Source organism: Adiantum capillus-veneris, chromosome 26, assembly GCF_014529385.1.
Source record: "Adiantum capillus-veneris isolate H3 chromosome 26, ASM1452938v2, whole genome shotgun sequence".
NCBI classification, from domain to species: domain Eukaryota; kingdom Viridiplantae; phylum Streptophyta; class Polypodiopsida; order Polypodiales; family Pteridaceae; genus Adiantum; species Adiantum capillus-veneris.
Window position 1 is genome coordinate 69,677,508 of NC_140956.1, and position 17,715 is coordinate 69,695,222.

Sequence of the window (17,715 nt, forward strand, 5' to 3'; positions counted from 1 at the left end):
ACATTTGCTCAAGCTATTGGTCGATCTATTGCTGAGAATATGCGTAACACGCCTGATAGAGAGCCTAGAAGTAAGGCAGTACAAATAGCCAAGCTCACACAAAAATTTAGTGGAGACAGAGATGTGAGAAACCATATCGAAGTGTTTGAACAAATATGCGATTCTCTAGGAGAACACAATGACCTACATAAGAGCAATGCTTTAAGCCTAACCTTAAGTGGAAAGGCTGGGGATTGGTATAGAACCCTAAGGGTGGAAGAAAAAACCATTTACCCTACTCTTAGGAGACTGTTCTTAAAAGAATACATACGAGAGAGAGTGCTTTGGGGTGTAAACTCTCAGCTCCAGAAAGCCCAACGAGAGGAAGGAGAGTCGGTGAGAGACTTTATAAGTCGCTTGAAGCATTTGAATTCTCGTTGTAATCCAAATGAGTGCTTCAACAATAACCAATTGCTTGATAGATTCATTAGGGATTACGACATGAGGATATCTACAATGGTCTAGTCATTAGAGGTATCACCACTTGGGAAGCAGTCACCACCAATGCAATCCAATTGGAGGATAATTTAATGATTCAAGGAGAAAGAGTGTCTGTTGAGACTAAATCTATTAGCTCGCAAGCATCAGGGCATCAGCCAATGACCCTAAAGCCTATTGCTAAGGAGCCAAAGATATCTGAGATGACTTTAGCAGATCTCACCAAGGCTATTCAAGAGAGTCTTAGAGACAATCGTGCTCCGCAAAACACTCATATGTATCCAAGAAGGGAGCAACAATGGTGTTCAGTATGCTATGGACCGCATAGTACCAGTGAATGCCCTACTTTTAGAGTAAAATTCAATGGGAACTGCAATGCATGTGGGAGGTATGGTCATCAAGCTAAGGATTGCATAGTATTTAAGCGTACGATGGCCAATATACCAACCTTAGCATGGACAGACACACCTCGAGTGCCTGCATTGATGTCGGCCCCACCTCTTGAACAAACATCACAACATATGGTCCCTAGAGCCCAAAATGTTGTTCAAAAAACACCCTTACCACCTCTAGTGCAAGGACCGCAACCACCACATCCGAGAATCACTTCTGTGAATCAAGTGGGTTGTGAGTCATCTATTTCTTGTTTGGAAGGCTATGAGGAAGTTATAGATCCTAATATCGCCTATGGGATGGATGGGCTTGAAGAAAGTCCACAATACTACATGGAGGACTATTGGGGACAAGTCAAACCTGTATATCAAGTAGCTGCTCTTGCGGTAAGAGGCCAAAATATCATACCACCTCTTCAATGCTATGAGTGTGGAGGTCCACATCGTGTAGCTAAGTGTCCTATTAGGCTACAAAAGAACGCCACACTAATGCAAACCAATCAAGCGAGCACGTCTACAATGCCGATACTCATGTGTAATCGATGTGGCATAGATCATTTGATTGCCCAATGTCCAAATAATCCAAATGCACCAAAGATCATGCCATTAAACTTGATTGAAGTGACCGAGGAGCCATCACCAAGTACACTCGTGGTACTAGTAAACGTACTCACACGATCGATGGTCCAAAAACAAAATTATATTCTTGAGGAAAGAGACACGACATCAATTGCCCAATCTCAGAAAAAGAAGAAAACACGAAGAAAGAGATCGAAAAAAGCAACGAAGTCAGACCCCAGTTCAAAGACCAACATAGGGACTGGTGATGACCCCATATATATGAACGACGTTGAAGAAGATTCTGATTCGGGTGAAACCATGGAGACCAAAACGACCACTAACATAGAAACCAACAAGGAAGATCTTCATGAGCCACAATGGCCAAGATCCAAAAAGAAGATAGGAACTTACCCAAACCCTACAGAGAAGATTGAGCGAGTCAAGCAATTAAGGAGATTGGTAGAAGATACCCAAAGGGATCTAGAACCAGCACCTAGGAAGATCCAGATTAGAGACACCGTGTTCCCTACGCAACAACAACCTCACCAAGTCCATAGACCCTTGGACATACCTAGTGTCATCCAAGAAGAAAGTGACTTAAAGTCATGGGAAAGTGGGTGTACTCACTTCTTGATGGAAAGAATGTTTACAGAGGGACTACCTGATCCTATCGAAGAAATGGAGATCCCATCTTCCCCACGTCAAGGGACTCGAGGCCAAAAGGTGTTGTTAAACATTGCCAAATTGATGGATTTCATGTCTTCAGAAGTTAGAACCACCATCATGTCCAAACTATATAAAGACCCCGAGCTAGTCTCAGCTCTTCGATCCTTCCTCAATGGAGAACTGAAGTTTGGGCTACCACAATTTTCACAGATGGATGGAGCTGGGGAGATGCCAATAGAGGAGGAACACTTAGATCCACAACCCAGCCTAGATGAGAACCTTGTTATAGAAATACATGTTAACAAGTTGGGACAATACTTTGAGGGTGATGAATCCAATGCGACCATACCAATCACTACTAAGGGATTAATTGTGAAGGGAATCCTTGATGGTGGCGTTGGGGTTAGCATTGTGACTAAAAATTGCTGGGAAACTATGGGGAGACCTCACCTTGCGACCACAACCATAGTAGTGAAGATGGCCAATGGGTCTATTGTTAAACCTATTGGTATGCTAGAAGATCTCAAGATCAAGGTCTTTGGACATAAAATAAGGATTACCTTTATTGTTATGGATTTCTCCAAACACACTGTGGCATCGGAGATGATCTTAGGACGTCCTTTCATGAGGGAAGCAAAAATGGTGCATGACTGGTCTAAAAACCATTTCTACTTGCAGTTCCAAGATTCTGTCATTTGAGTGGATCTTTGACAGGTCGAGCACATCCTCTAGGAAACAGGTTTATAATTGATCATAGATCTGACACCACGGTTCACTCGGTCCCATTGCAGTATTGTTACACGTGTAAAGCGGACACTGATGTTGGGGAAGATTCTCCTTATATGGATGTACCTGGGATGACTGAATCGGACAATGTAGATTGGGTCCACCTAGCAGACACTTGGGGAAATAGGGGGACGACCTGGGTAACACCTGAGGGGGCTGAAATACCACCACTTGTACCCTTAAACATGCTAGAAGCAATGCATATATCTTTTGATGATCTACAAGATGAAAGTTTGACTGGCATTGAAACCAGTAGCACCTCACAAGACTATAGCCCACACGATTTGGGGTCAGAATCATCAGTTGAAATTGACTCTGAGGACGAAGAATCTAAGTTAAATCTTAGTGCAAGTGTGGGGACAAACCATTCAGAGCCCAGTGGTAACCTAGATGATAATCTCTCCAAGGGAGCAGAAGACACAAGTAGTGATTCATCTAGTGAGTCTTCACTAGAAATCGACCGTAATCGAGAATTAAACAAGAAGAGTAAGAGATATAAGAGGCGACGATATCGAGAAAATGTGCATGCTAGAATAAATGAAAAGAAATCTACCACAAAATGGCTTAATTATATAGGGGCATGTGATGCTCATCAAAAGTTGGTAGATAACTGGGGTGAATACCTTCAAAGCGTTATGTGGTGTAGTCCACAACCCATTGACATCGCACAACTAGAGGCTACAAAGAAGCCAAGGTTGAGCCGTACCGTGAGGAGACGACAAAATCGAGAGTTAGCTCAACAACAAAAGGAATCAGAAGTTAAATCACAGTCCACAGAAAAACAGGACCCCACAGACTTACACCCTGCACCTGAACATTTCAAATCCTATACCATAGAGGAACGTAAGGTTGTGTATACAAAGACCCAAAGAAAACCTATCGATGGGAGCAATGGAGTCTATGATGGTCCAGCGATAGTTAAGGAAATAGAGTTAGCAGACCCAGGAGAAGAGTCTAAACTTGTCTTCATTGCCCAAGATCTGACAGCGACTGAGGAGTGTGTACTTAAAGAACTTCTCAAGGAATTCAGGGATATATTTGCTTGGACATATCATGATATGAAAGGTGTTCCACCTTCCGTGGTGCAGCATACAATCTCCATGAATAGCATGGCTAAACCAATTCAGCAACGACCCTACCCAATGAATCCTAAATATGCAAAGATCGTTCAAGAAGAGATTGAAAATCTTGTGGAATGCGGATTCATATACCCTATTGAGCACTCAGAATGGGTGTCTCTAATAGTGATTGTGCCAAAAAAGAATGGGAAACTCAGAGTGTGCGTAGATCTCAAGAAGGTCAATGCCGCCACTAGGAGGGACCATTACCCCTTGCCATATTCGGAACATGTGCTTGAAAGAGTTGCAGGGAAGGAAGCTTATAGCTTTTTAGATGGGTACTCTGGCTACAATCAAATCACAATTGTGCTAGAGGACCAAGCTAAAACAGCCTTTATAATCGAATTTGGAGCGTTTGCATTCCGTGTTATGGCCTTTGGCTTAACCAATGCCCCTGCTACCTTTCAAAGATTAATAAACACTGCTTTTAGAGAATATTTGAGGGAGTTTTGCGAAGCTTTCTTAAATGACCTTTGTGTTTATTCCTCTTGGAAAGAACATCTATCATGCTTACGAAAAGTGTTTGAGAAGTGCAGATTGTATCACATCTCCTTAAATCCTTTCAAATGCCAATTTTGGGTTAAACATGGAGTCATTTTAGGGCATATAGTGTCAAAAAATGGGATTTCCACAGATGAGAGCAAAATTAAAGCCATTGCTGAATTTCCACCACCTACAAACTATAAGGGAGTTCAAAGATTCATGGGCCATGTTGGTTATTACCGACATTTTATTTTAAACTTTGTCGAGATAGCTCGTCCTTTGTACAAGCTTCTTATTGAGTTCCACTGGACTGCGGAGTGTGACTATGCTTATGAGTCATTGAAAAGACCTTGACTAGCGCTCCTATTCTACGAGTGCCCGATTGGAATGTAATTTTCCATGTGCATATTGATGCATCAAACTTTGCTATTGGGTGTGTTCTAGCTCAACCAAGAGAACATAAATTGGACTACCCCATCAGCTTTGCAATTCGTCAATTGAATGATGCCGAGAGAAACTACACCACTACAGAGCGAGAAGGTTTAGGTATGATTTATGCAGTGAAGAAATTTTGCTACTACCTTCTGGCCAACAAGTTTGTTTTCTATGTTGATCATCAAGCCTTGTTGTATCTCGTAAATAAACTTTGTTCCATGGGAAGAATTACACGATGGTTGCTAATTCTCCTTGAGTTTGATTTTACCATTGTGGTGAGACCTGGTAAAAGACATGTCATGGCGTATCATTTTTCTCGCATACCCAATGGTGAAGCCCATACTGGAGTCGATGATGAATTGACCGATACTTCTCTATTCCTAGTAGAAACCATACATAAATGGAGTGAGAAGATTGTGAACTTTCTAATTAATGGTTTTCCACCCAAAGAGCTTCGTAAGGACATAGCTCGAAAACTGTTAAAAGAATGTGAACCTTACTCTCTCATTGGAGGAACTCTCTACAGGCTAGGGAAGGACAATATTCTGAGACATTGTGCCCGTGAGGATGAGTATTTGTACATACTCCAAGAAGTCCACATGGGTATAGCCGGAGGACATTTCTCGGGGGGACTAACAGCTAGGAAGGTGTTGCAATCAAGCTATTGGTAGCCAACCTTATTTAAGGATGCATCCCTTTTTGCAAAAGGATGTGATGAATGCCAATGTTACAAGATCACTCAATGAAAGGATAGGATGCCCTTACATCCTGTTAAAGTGACTCAACCATTTGAAAAATGGGGTTTAGACTTTGTAAGCCCAATTAGTCCCGCAGATCGTAGCACTCAATCTCGATATATTATCGTTGCCACTGACTATGTAACAAAGTGGGCGGAAGCCAGGGCGACACGAAAGGCTGATGCGAGGTCAACTGCCAAGTTTCTCTTTGAAAACATTATTACAAGATTTGGTTGTCCCTTTGAGATTGTGAGTGACAATGGTACTCATTTTATAAATGGAGTAATCAAAGAACTCACTACTAACTTCATGATAGCTCACCATAAGTCCACACCTTATTATCCGCAAGCAAATGGCCAAGCTGAGAGCACCAATAAAACCTTAATCTCTATCTTGACCAAAACGGTGGAATCTCATCGCACAGATTGGGATTTAAAGTTAACTTCAGCTTTATGGGCTTATCGTACTGCGTACAAAGTTTCCATTAATTGCACACCGTTTAAGATGGTGTATGGCCAAGAAGCGGTTATACCATGGGAGTTTGTCGTTCCTAGTCTTCGAGTAGCTTCTCAGGAAGGTTGGGATGGTAACCCTTTAGTTGAGCGATTATATATCCTTGAAAGGCTAGATGAAGAGAGGCAATTAGCTGTGCAAAATGCACTTGTGGAGAAAGATAGGAGGAAGAAATGGTTTGACCATCATCTAAAGAACAAAGATATCAATGTTGGTGATAAATTCCTTATGTATGGAGTGCGTAACGAAAAGAAAAAGTTGAAAAGAAGCGGTTATGCCATGGGAGTTTGTCGTTCCTAGCCTTCGAGTAGCTTCTCAGGAAGGTTGGGATGGTAACCCTTTAGTTGAGCGATTATATATCCTTGAAAGGCTAGATGAAGAGAGGCAATTAGCTATGCAAAATGCACTTGTGGAGAAAGATAGGAGGAAGAAATGGTTTGACTATCATCTAAAGAACAAAGATATCAATGTTGGTGATAAAGTCCTTATGTATGGAGTGCGTAACGAAAAGAAAAAGTTGAAATATGCGGGAAAAGGACCATATAGAGTATGTGAGATCACCCCACAAGGAACCATTCGTGTGGAGACTCTTGATGGAGTTGAAACCATTGGATTCCTCAATGGGAGCAAATTTAAAAGATACTATGATCCTTTAAGCCAAGAGGAGCTACGTGCCATCCATACGAAAAAGACAGCCAAGGCTCAAACAGAATTGAAAAAGATACAAGCTCAAGCTGAGGCGAAAGAGCGCCAACAACGCATAAGACGCCAGCGAGAGACTAACCTTGGAGTTACACATGCATTCCACGTTGAAATAGAGGATGATTGGTTGGACTCTGCCACGCCTCTACGATACCCTATTGAGTTAAATAGTGCCTATGGAAAAGTGTTATATAATGCCTTATTGGACACGGGTGCTAAATATAATCTGCTCTCATATGGGGTGTGGTGTCAATTAGGGAAGCCACCTCTATCTGAGAGTATTATCCAAGACAAGGGTGTCAACAAGAAAAAAACTACGGTTTTTGGAATCTGGCACACTTCTGTCAGTTATGACAATGGGGTTGTAGCTCAAGACTTTTTGGTCATGCCTACTGGAACTATGGAGGGTAATATAAACCTAGGACGCACATGGATGATAGCCACCAAATGCACTATTGATTGGGGGACTGGGGGTGTCACAACGCAAAAACCAACTCTTATCCCTACCACTCAAGCCATAGTCCCTGAGATATTGCCTAAGGAAATAAAACCCAAGACATTGCATGTCCAGGAGGTTGAACCATACGTCCCCATAGCCAAACTCTCTAGAGCTTCAACTGATGTAGTTGAAAGAAAGCTTGAGACACACAAGAACCATCCTAATATACCAAAGAAAACATACAAGTGGGTCCCTAAAGCTTCTTTAGTGACCATGGCTGATGCTAAAAAACGGAAGCCTCGTAAGAAACGTCCCACTCACTCCAAGAAATGTAAAGAAACATTGCGTTGGATTCCTAAACGACTATTGGGATTTGAGGAACTCCTTCTTAAAATTGAAATATGGTGCCAATTTATCCTCGAACCTGAAGCTCTGATACCACTGTTGGGAGAAGAGGGGGAGATCGACCGCTTAAAATACTCAACACAAGCTTCCAAGCAGTCACCATCAAACTGTCCACCTCTTCTTTCAATTTCCAAGCACACGCACTCACCTAGACTATCACACACACACACACACACACACACACACACACACACACACACAGTAAACATAGAATTGACATAGACAAGCTTGTAAGAGAGTGTAAGAGATGGAGACTAGATTAGAGAGTACACAGCAAATAACCATAGCATAAGAGAGTAGAGAAGAGAATCTGCAAGAGAAAGATCTAAATCTAGCCCCAAACTCCACGGCACCTCTCTTGTGGAGTTGGTATTTAATATATTATTTTGAGTTTAAGGTGCCAAAAATTGAGGCCCCTCTTTTTACAACCACTTTACTTTTGCAAATGAGTGAAGCTCATTAGTTCTTGCATGACCCTTAAGGGAAGTTCCCACTACAACTATTTACAGAGCCATAATGGCTTATTGAAATGATGTTCTAAGATACTGTGCAAATATAAAATGTCCAAGAGTAATTGTCGTCGCCTCTTCATCAACTCCCCGCATTCCACTCTACAAAATCATCATCAACTCAATTAGTAAAATAAATACACAGCACATAATTAGCCATTACGCCCAGCTATCCCAATTCCAGCTAACCACTACAACAGGAGGGTGCCCAGTCTCGTAACATCTCTGCACCTCCAAACTCACTTTTTCTCAAATGTTTGCATAAAAGCACTCCAAAAACCTCTCCAATTTGAAGTAGTCATTGTTTCGGGACTATGTAGTAGCTTCTAGCTACTCCTAAAGTTCTTCAAACTACTGCAACAATATAGAAACTCTGACTTGTCCGTACTATCTCCCATGACTATCGTTTTGCAATGTCCAAGCCATCAAACCAATTCTTGGCCTTCCCACACATCACCAGGGACATGGACTTGAGCTTAGCTTTGTCAATCACCATCGATAGCTACATTAGGAACAATTCCAAGTCCAAGATCCATTCTTCTACATCTTCTTCTCTTGTGAACACAAGGTGCAATTTGGCATCATTTTTTACCACGAATACATTACCAAGGAGCAATTATATGATCCTCAGGGGGGACACTAGAAGATTGAAGGAGGGAAGAGGTACATCCAAAATCAAACGCTTACCTCTCTATAGCTTAGGTGGAAACACAACACCCCGATCCTCTCAAAAAAACTACATAACAAAAATTTATTGCGTGCGCACACACACACACACAAACACAAACACCACTTAAAATACCACACCTCTAAGCTCTCAAATACATGCTCAACCTCCCACCGTCCCCCCCCCCCCCCCACATTGTAGAAAGGCTAGTGAGGATCTCCCTCTGTCCTGTGATCTGATCTCAAAAAGGTTTTGGAAGAGAGGATTTTGAACAGTAAGGTGGAATTTACCTTGGGTGAGGTCCTTGGGCGAAGAGGGAGTTCCATGAAGAAATAATTGATATCATCAAGAGAAAGCGGTAGTCTCTTACTGAATATATCCATGTACATGGTGAAAAAGAGACTTTAAATGCACACGGAGTACATGTCTATGGCAAGGAAGGTGATGAAACTATTGTTGGATGCTACAAGTCTAGGGGAGGAGTAAAATAGGTTCGCTTCTTGGATGATGAAGATGAAGTTGAGACCACTCACAAGAGTTATTACTCCAGGAGTCATTGGGCAAGAGTAACTATTAAGACCATGGTAAAAGTGGGAGACTTGGAAGAGCCATATGTTGCAAAGAAATTAACCTCATGTCAAAGAGTCTACTTCAAAAAGGAAAATGGCCAATTGATATAAATCATGGATGGATGATCCGTGCAGCAAACAAATCATCAAGAGAGTTGTATGGAGCTTGTCCGAATGTAAGGGTGACTATAGGGGATGTGAAAGATGACCAAAATTTCTTTGTCCAGGAGATGTCAACATACCCTCTTATCCTTGGGAAGTCATACATTACTGCTACTCATATGGAAACAAAGGTAATGGATGATGGTTCAACTGATGCTAGGATAAGGAGAAGTGATGGGAAGCGTGCGGTCCAATTCCTTACTATTTGTGTGGACCATGAAAGGAACCATGAAATTCTTAGAGAGAAACCCTTGCCAAAGGCAAATAAAGAATTCAAGGACTACAAGGATATGAGGGGTTTTGACCATGTACCAATGTATAGAGGATTGTAGTGGTACAAGATGGGAAAATTTCTTGCATGATGTACATGCAAAAGAGATCTTTTCTATAGATTTTGTACGATTAGCAGAATATGGATCTATCACTTTTACAAAGTGTGAGGACTTGAAGTGAGGCAAAAGATAGCATGTAAATAGTGTATAGAAAGTTTTGAGAACCAATGGTTTGATAGAAGATGAGGAATGCATTGCGAGTGTATTTAATGAGTGTTCATTTGTGGATACCATGCAAGACTTGGAGTCTTTAGTGGAATGTGATTTGTGTGTTGGGAATGAGGTTGTGAAAGTATGCTCCATAGAAATGAGCAAAGTTATTGAGTATTTTGAAAATGCTCAAGATATTGATGTGCGAGTGGATACTAAGTATAATTGAGTGGCAAATAAAGTGAAACCAATGGCATTACCTCTACCAAAAGATTGCACAAATAAGATGGAATACGCTGCTTTACAACCTAGTCTTTGTGACCCAAGCAAGGTTGGCCACAAGTCTACGCAGGATTCTTTGAAGGAGTTAAAGGTTGGTTGCGAGGACAGTTTGACGGAAGATGAAAAGATATACTTTGAAGACATGCTTTCCAAACATGGAAAGTCTTTTGCATTTGAGCCGCATGAGATAGGATGTGTTGATCCATTCATTGTTGCTCCTATGGTAATCTTCACTATTTCTCATGTACCTTGGAACTTGCACCCTATTCCGGTTCCAAAGGCGCATTTGCCAAAACTAATTGAGTTTCTTAATGAAAAGATCAAGATGGTTATTTTAAATCCTTCTTGTGCTCCATATTCAAACAAATGGTTCACACTTCTGAAGAAAAATGGTTCTTTATGCTTTATCCAGGATATGCAACCTGTCTGAACAAGGTTACAATTAGAAATGTGGGTACATGGCCGATTGTAAATGAGTTTGCAAAGGCATTCGCAGGAAGGGGGATGTCATAAAAACTAATATCTAATTCTCTATTTTCTCATGTTAAACTGATCATTTAATATGGGAAGGTACCAGGGGAGTAAAAGATAGAATATTGGTAAGGCTGCCAGACCGGTCTTAGCAGGGATCCAAAGGAGAGAAAATATGGATCCAAAGGGGGAGAGTCTATAAAAGAGAAATGTGCATCAATGGAGCTTAAAAGAGCTAAGGTTCAGCTCCATTAAGACTTCCATAGGCTAAAGTTTTATAAATTTAATTAAATTGTCCAATGGCCAAAAGTGGGGAAAATTGGATGGTCATGGGAAGGCTAAAAAGTCTTTCCACATCCCTAGGAAGGAGGCGGCAAGCCCTTATGGTAGGGGAAGAGAGAGAAACACACAAACACACTATCAAGCTCCCCCTTTACACAAAGGGAATAATGGACACATGCAGGCTCCTAGCCCAGTTGCCCCCAATCTCCCCTCAAATCCTATTGGATGGCCATAGAGGTGAACCAATGAGAATTAGGCTAGAGTAAAATTAATCTAATCAATTTAAAAATGCTTAATAAAAGAACGAATAGAAATTAAGCTCCCTAGAAGATTATTGGACAGTCTACTAAGGGGTCCAATGAGCATCCAGGGGCCCAATGGCTTGCTTGATTCCTATTGGCCAGAAGACTAAAAGGTCCAATGAGAGTTTAAATAAATTATTTTAATTACCTAAAGCTCTCACAAAAGGGGAAAGGGGGACACATGTCACAAAGCTATCAATTATGCTTCTAAATTGTTATTGGCTAAGCTTTGCAAGAGCCAATGGGAAGCCAACAAGAGTAATTGGGAGGAGGGGTTGACCGCGCGAGAGAGAGAGAGAGAGAGAGAGAGAGAGAGAGAGAGAGAGAGGTTGGCATTTTAGTCTATCTAATTTTTGCTACACACACACACAACTCATGTATGGAGCAAGAACTCCATCTCCTTCTCCAAGCATTGAGAAGTAGAAGCCTACCCCAACAACTCTTGGCTATGGAATGCAAATCCAGCCAAGAGCCAAGCTTCAACGTCCATGCTAATTACTAAGCTAAGATATGCTATTAGAGTGATTATGTGAGGAGAATACTTATTTCTCGTAAGATACATCTTCTTCCTCTCAATCTTTCCTCATTCCCTGCTAGCCCTCACCATCTTTGAAGGTATGTGAGGTCTTGGGACTAAGGCTAGGCCCACTAGGTGTGTTTTTCAAGCATAATTTGGATGAAGCTTCCATCTTCATTGCACCAACGAGTTTTTTCAAGGAACACAAAGATTGTATTGTACAAAAGTCTCCTTTGATGGGAGAAGCTATAATACAAAGCCTTTTTGGAGGGGGGACCGGCTCCATGTAAATCCGGTTCTCAACTCTTGTCAATTGTTCTATTTCTCTCTCTTTTCAAGTATTGTCTATGCCAAACTAGTTAGGCGTAAATTTCTATGTTGCTTTCTCTAATGAAGTACTCTCTCTATGCTCATTTGGAACTTATTCTTAATGGAATGCTCACTATGTTATCATTTTCCGCTACACACAAGTTACTAGTGCATTAAATGTTACAGGCAATATATTCCATGGGGGATTTGTACTCAGGGTATGATCAATTCCAACTAGCAATGGAAAGTAGGAACTTGACTACCATGAGGACACCTTTGGGTTTGGTAAGGATGTGCACATTATTTCAAGGAGCAACTAATTCAGTTGCGCATATGATGAATGGTATGAATAAAGTCCTACGTGACTTCATAACTCAAACTACGAGTCAAAATGAAGGCTCTGATAAACATGTTATCGATGAGGATGAAGAAAGAGATGATGATGCACTGAACTCCGTTGGAAGTGATGAAGAAATTGATATGAATGAAGACTGAACCTGCAAAATATATGTGTGGCACATGTAAGAGGATGTGCAGGTTTAGAGGGGGTGGATATCGTGTCTTGGCACGTGCATAATGTGAAACTAAAATATCTACCTCACCCTCGATGTTTTTTTTATGTGGGACCAAATGCTATGATGTACATAGTGTGATATATGCAATACTTACAGATGCCACAATTGTAATTCCGTATATACCTTGTTGGGACAGCGAGGCCTTGGACGTGGCACTATGGCATGTTTTTTCACATAAAAATATGCTTATTTTGTTTTAGAAATGTACAAATGCTTATTTTGTTTTAGAAATGTACAAATGTCAAGTGTTTTGAAATGGCACGCTCGTTTTGCATAGAAAGTTCAATGCAGACGATCTCCGCCAAGAATAGCAGGTTTTACACGAGGACATAAGAGATGCATCTAGAGTGCTTTCCAAGTAGTAAAATGAGGTTCAAGATGAAATTTAAGCTCAATGGGATTTTTCTACAATCTTAGGATTTTTACCCAGCTCGTTTGAGCTTTTTACGGGCAAAAGATGATATTTTTGGGCTAAAAATGACCAAAAATGGTAATAAAATGGTCAAAAATGATCAACTCTGGCTCAAAATTCCACATTCCGTGATTGTGAGAAGTGATGGAACATTTTAGAAGAAGAATATCAGCACTTTGAGCTTAGGGATACAAAGCCTACATCTATGGTCTACTAGTGTAGTCCCATGTTGTTCCAACCCTGTATTTGAGGCTATGAGACCACCAATTAGGGTTTCCTTTCTTCAATTACTTACTTGGGAATGTCTAATGAAGTCCTAAAGCTTCCATGAAATGGCTACTACGACGGAGAATTGAAGCGTTTGTTTAGGGTTTTTATCAAGACGAAAGAGCACTGCAACTGTGCAATTGACAACGAAACTACACCAAATCATCACCACACAAAAGAGTTTTGAGTTAATCTTGGCTTTTCTTCAAAGTAAATCTTTCATGACTTGAGTCTTGTTCTTTTTTTGTGTGTTTTTAGTTTCAAATCCTCTACGACTTGCTTGATTTCCCTACAAACTCTCACAGTCAAAGGCCAGCTCTCTGCGCACTTCTTAACATCGAGAGGTGTCACGACTTGGCACGATCCATGAACTAAATCTTTAATTTATAGTTCTTGTCAATATATTTTACTCACCATGGTGAGGTTTGCCCAAAAAAAAGAGTTCATATTCTATTTATGAACTTTTTTTCATAAATTTTGAATCTTCCGTAGTTATTGCATACTTTTGAACAACAAAACCCATAAGTTCATTTCCTCACACACATTCACACACACACACACACACATTTGTACGTGCACACCCCCCCCCCCCCCCCCCCCCCCCCCCGAAACTCACTCACTTTTGTGTGCATAATTACTTACTAGACAATTGCATTCTCTCATTCATGCACAACTCTCACACACTTGCCTCTCTCAACACCACTCTAACCATCGCGTAAAAGGGCCAATAGTGGAGGTCAACCATGGATCAAGAGCTCATTAAAAGCGCTTTGTCAAGGGCTTCCAAAAAATACTGATTTTGTTTGTCCAAATGGTGCCAACAACACTTGAAGCCAATGAAAGCGCTCCATTTCAAATAAGCTAGCCATTTGGCCTCAAAATATGTGGTGTAGTGTTTGTCCAAAATTGTATTGCTAATGGGGATAGGTCCATCCCTCCTTTGGAACCCAGGTTCTCACTATCCTTTACCCCCTCTCTCTCTCTCTCTCTCTCTCTCTCTCTCTCTCTCTCTATATATATATATATAGTAATTAGGTTCTATTCCCTCATCTTCCTTGGTTTTTTTATAGGCTTTTACCAAATATCAATTTCCACAATGACTGTCACAAGAAATGAATGCCAAATTCCAATTATCACTGTCACAACTATTTTTTCTCTCTCTAATGGTGTCATCATCTCTCTCTGATGCCTTGCATATAAGATGCAAGAATTTGTGACTACTAGGGGGGAATTGGGTCTAGACTTTGAATATACTTTAGAGAGAGAGAGAGAGAGAGAGAGAGAGAGAGACCTCCCAAGCTCTTTTTCTTTGAGACTATACAATGATGCACAACAGGCAGAGTGAAGAGTTAAGAGAGAGGAGCTCTTAAGTACATGACATTATGATATAAAAAAAGGCACCACCTTTCCACCAAAAAGAATCCGTCACTAAAAGAATAGATACATACATGGGAGTAAAAACAATAGGAAAATAAGTCTTACAAAAGAATCACCAAAAAAAAGCTAGGCCATCCGAGGAGGCCCCCTCAAGGTACAAGTGTATAAAACAAGGAGGAGAAACATCCCCCTATGTAAAGGCTTTCTATTGGGTATGAGTCCTCAAGTGGTAAGAGGTCTATACATAGCCATAGTGCTTGTCTCTCTTTATATTTCTAAGAGCGCAGCATGACATGCTATAGACAATGATGAGGATCACTAATACGACGACGTTTACGATGCCGACTATGCGCCAATCCTTCTTCACGTTTTCAAGTACTCCTGCCTTGCAAGAATTGCAATTGTAGCATAGTTCATTTGCATTGTTACTCCAAGTTGTGCAATCACTATCTATGGTGGGGCTCGTAGGGTTGATCCAATTGGTAGAATTGACATAAGTGAAGCCACAAGCCGACGGAGGCTTACAACATCCGGACTGCACGAATCGAATTTACAAATGTTAGCTTAATGACACAATGTGAAAAATTGCACATCTTCATGCTTTCTTTTGGAATTTTGCACTAAAACCATGTCAATTAGACTCTATGCACACATTAAATATGGAAAAAAGAACACTAGCTTTGATGTAGTCTCACTAATTTGCATTGTAACATAATAACCCCTAACGTGATGGGCCTCTCTCTCTCTCTCTCTCTCTCTCTCTCTCTCTCTCTCTGAACTGTCTATATTTTGCCAAGCATCCATAAATGAATTGATAAATCCGAGAATCGAACACACAACCAGCATCACCTCTCTCTCTCTCTCTCTCTCTCTCTCTCTCTCTCTCTCTCTTCATACACACAACAGAGCAGAACTTTGACACACACCTGAATTGGAGAGAGATCAGCTGCGTCGAACAAGCCCTCGTTCGCGTACTCCGAACTGAGGCGATTGCATGTCTTGGAATCAGCAAGGCAGCTCTCAATCTTTTCCCACACACTGGCCTTGTTCACCTGCTTCTGCAACCAGTTGGAGTAATTGCCTAAATGGAATTCTTTGAAGCCCTTGCCCGACACAGCATCCCCAGCGCCCTTATTGGTGACGACGAAGGCAAACACCGTGAAGCAAAAGAGGAGAATGATGAGCAGGAACATGACGGTGGCATAGACCCAGAGGAGCCAAGTGATGCGGCAGCAGGAGCCGAAGAGGCCGGCAAGGGAGACGAGAAGGATGAAGACGCCGATGATGATGACGGGCCATTGGAGGAAACGCATGCAGTCGGTGTTGTGCTTGGTGGCAAGCCAGATGCCGGCGCCGATGATGGGGATGGAGAGGGCGGCGGTGATGAAGTTGAGGATACCGATGAGGTTGTTACTGACGCCCATGGTGGGTGGGCAAGCAGGCGTGTGAGCGGTAAACCTGCGGTTATCTGAGTTTCTGCAGGAGGATTAGGGCTTGATGAGGGAGTAGATTAAGGAGGATTAAAGCTTATTGAAGGGGGTAATCAAGACTAATGATGGGTACTGGTCCTAAATAGCAAGCTCAGCGTTAGTGTTTAGAATGGATGGGTGTGGCATACACACACACACACATATACATATATATATATACGTAGGGTCGGCCCATGCAGACGCTTCTTTACGTTTTTTTGTGTGGACATAGTCTACGTTAACGTCCGCGTTCCGCCCGCCCATGCCTCGCGGAACTTTCTTCCTTCCTTCCCTCTTGCACAAGCGTCTCTCTCTCTCTCTCACACACGAGTTTTGACTCCCTTGACCACGTAAACGATGAGACTCATGAGAGGTGTTCCTTTCATGCTAGGCTTCTCAAGTTTGTGCATAAGCCCCCCCTCCTCACTATCTCACACGGGCATGGGCTGGATGGGATCAATGGCCCACACCCATTTAGGAGATCGGGTGTGATATGAGCCGCCCGATGCGACTTTTGCCCTTCTCACTATCTCACACGGGCATGGGCTGGATGGGATCAATGGGCCACACCCATTTAGGAGATCGGGTGCGATATGAGCCGTCCAATGCGACTTTCGTAAATTCAAGAAACAGGTAAATTCGGGCGCACCAAAACTTGTAAATTCGCCCCCTCCCCCTATCATCCCCCGGACTTGAACCCTGGACGCCACCTTTGCAAGCCTATCACCTTAACCACCTCACCTGTGCATGCTCGTTGAAAGCAATGGGAGAAGGGAGAGTTTTATTATTCGGGCTGTCGCTGTGTAAATTCGGAGCGGCTTTAGTAAATTCGAGCGTGCCGTGAGATCAACGGCCCACGATGCCCGCGCTCCCCAAAAAAGTCGTGGGCCATTGATCCCATCCAACCCATGCTCGTGTGAGATAGTGCTGAGGTAAACCCCCCCCCCCCCCCCCCCCCCCGCCCCCCCAAAAAAAAAAAAAACATACACACACTAAAATCTATACTTCGAACTCGGTCCACTTATATTAACTTCATTAGTTGAACGAGAAGATTCCCTTCCCCCATCCCCAGAAGTCGTTTGCCACTCCAACTGGGCTTCTCCTCTACACCCATCCGTCTGCATCCCCATGCTGTCCTCCAATAGCCCTTGAAGAATCCTCGTCGAAGAGAGAGAGAGAGAGAGAGAGAGAGAGAGAGAGAGAGAGAGAGAGGCGATATATCTCCAAATGATTCCAATGCAGTTTCATTTTCTACAAAATGGATACCACCTACTGGCTACAAAATAAAATCTCCCTCCATCTCTCCCATCCTGCCCTTTGTGTCTTCCCTCTAACCCACTTTGTGCCTC

The 17,715-nt window shown here is 42.1% G+C and overlaps 1 protein-coding gene across 1 annotated transcript; it reads right to left on the minus strand.

Annotated features, from left to right (window-relative positions):
- Positions 1-14,925: 14,925 nt before the first annotated feature.
- On the minus strand, positions 14,926-16,515 carry LOC147423618 (tetraspanin-8-like). Its single transcript, XM_086502023.1, has 2 exons — positions 15,824-16,515; positions 14,926-15,432 (listed from the first exon to the last, which is right to left on the minus strand). The coding sequence occupies exons 1-2, from the start codon at positions 16,319-16,321 to the stop codon at positions 15,136-15,138; spliced, it is 795 nt and encodes a 264-aa protein (XP_086358149.1). The 5' UTR covers positions 16,322-16,515; the 3' UTR covers positions 14,926-15,135.
- Between the last annotated feature and the right edge of the window lie 1,200 nt (positions 16,516-17,715).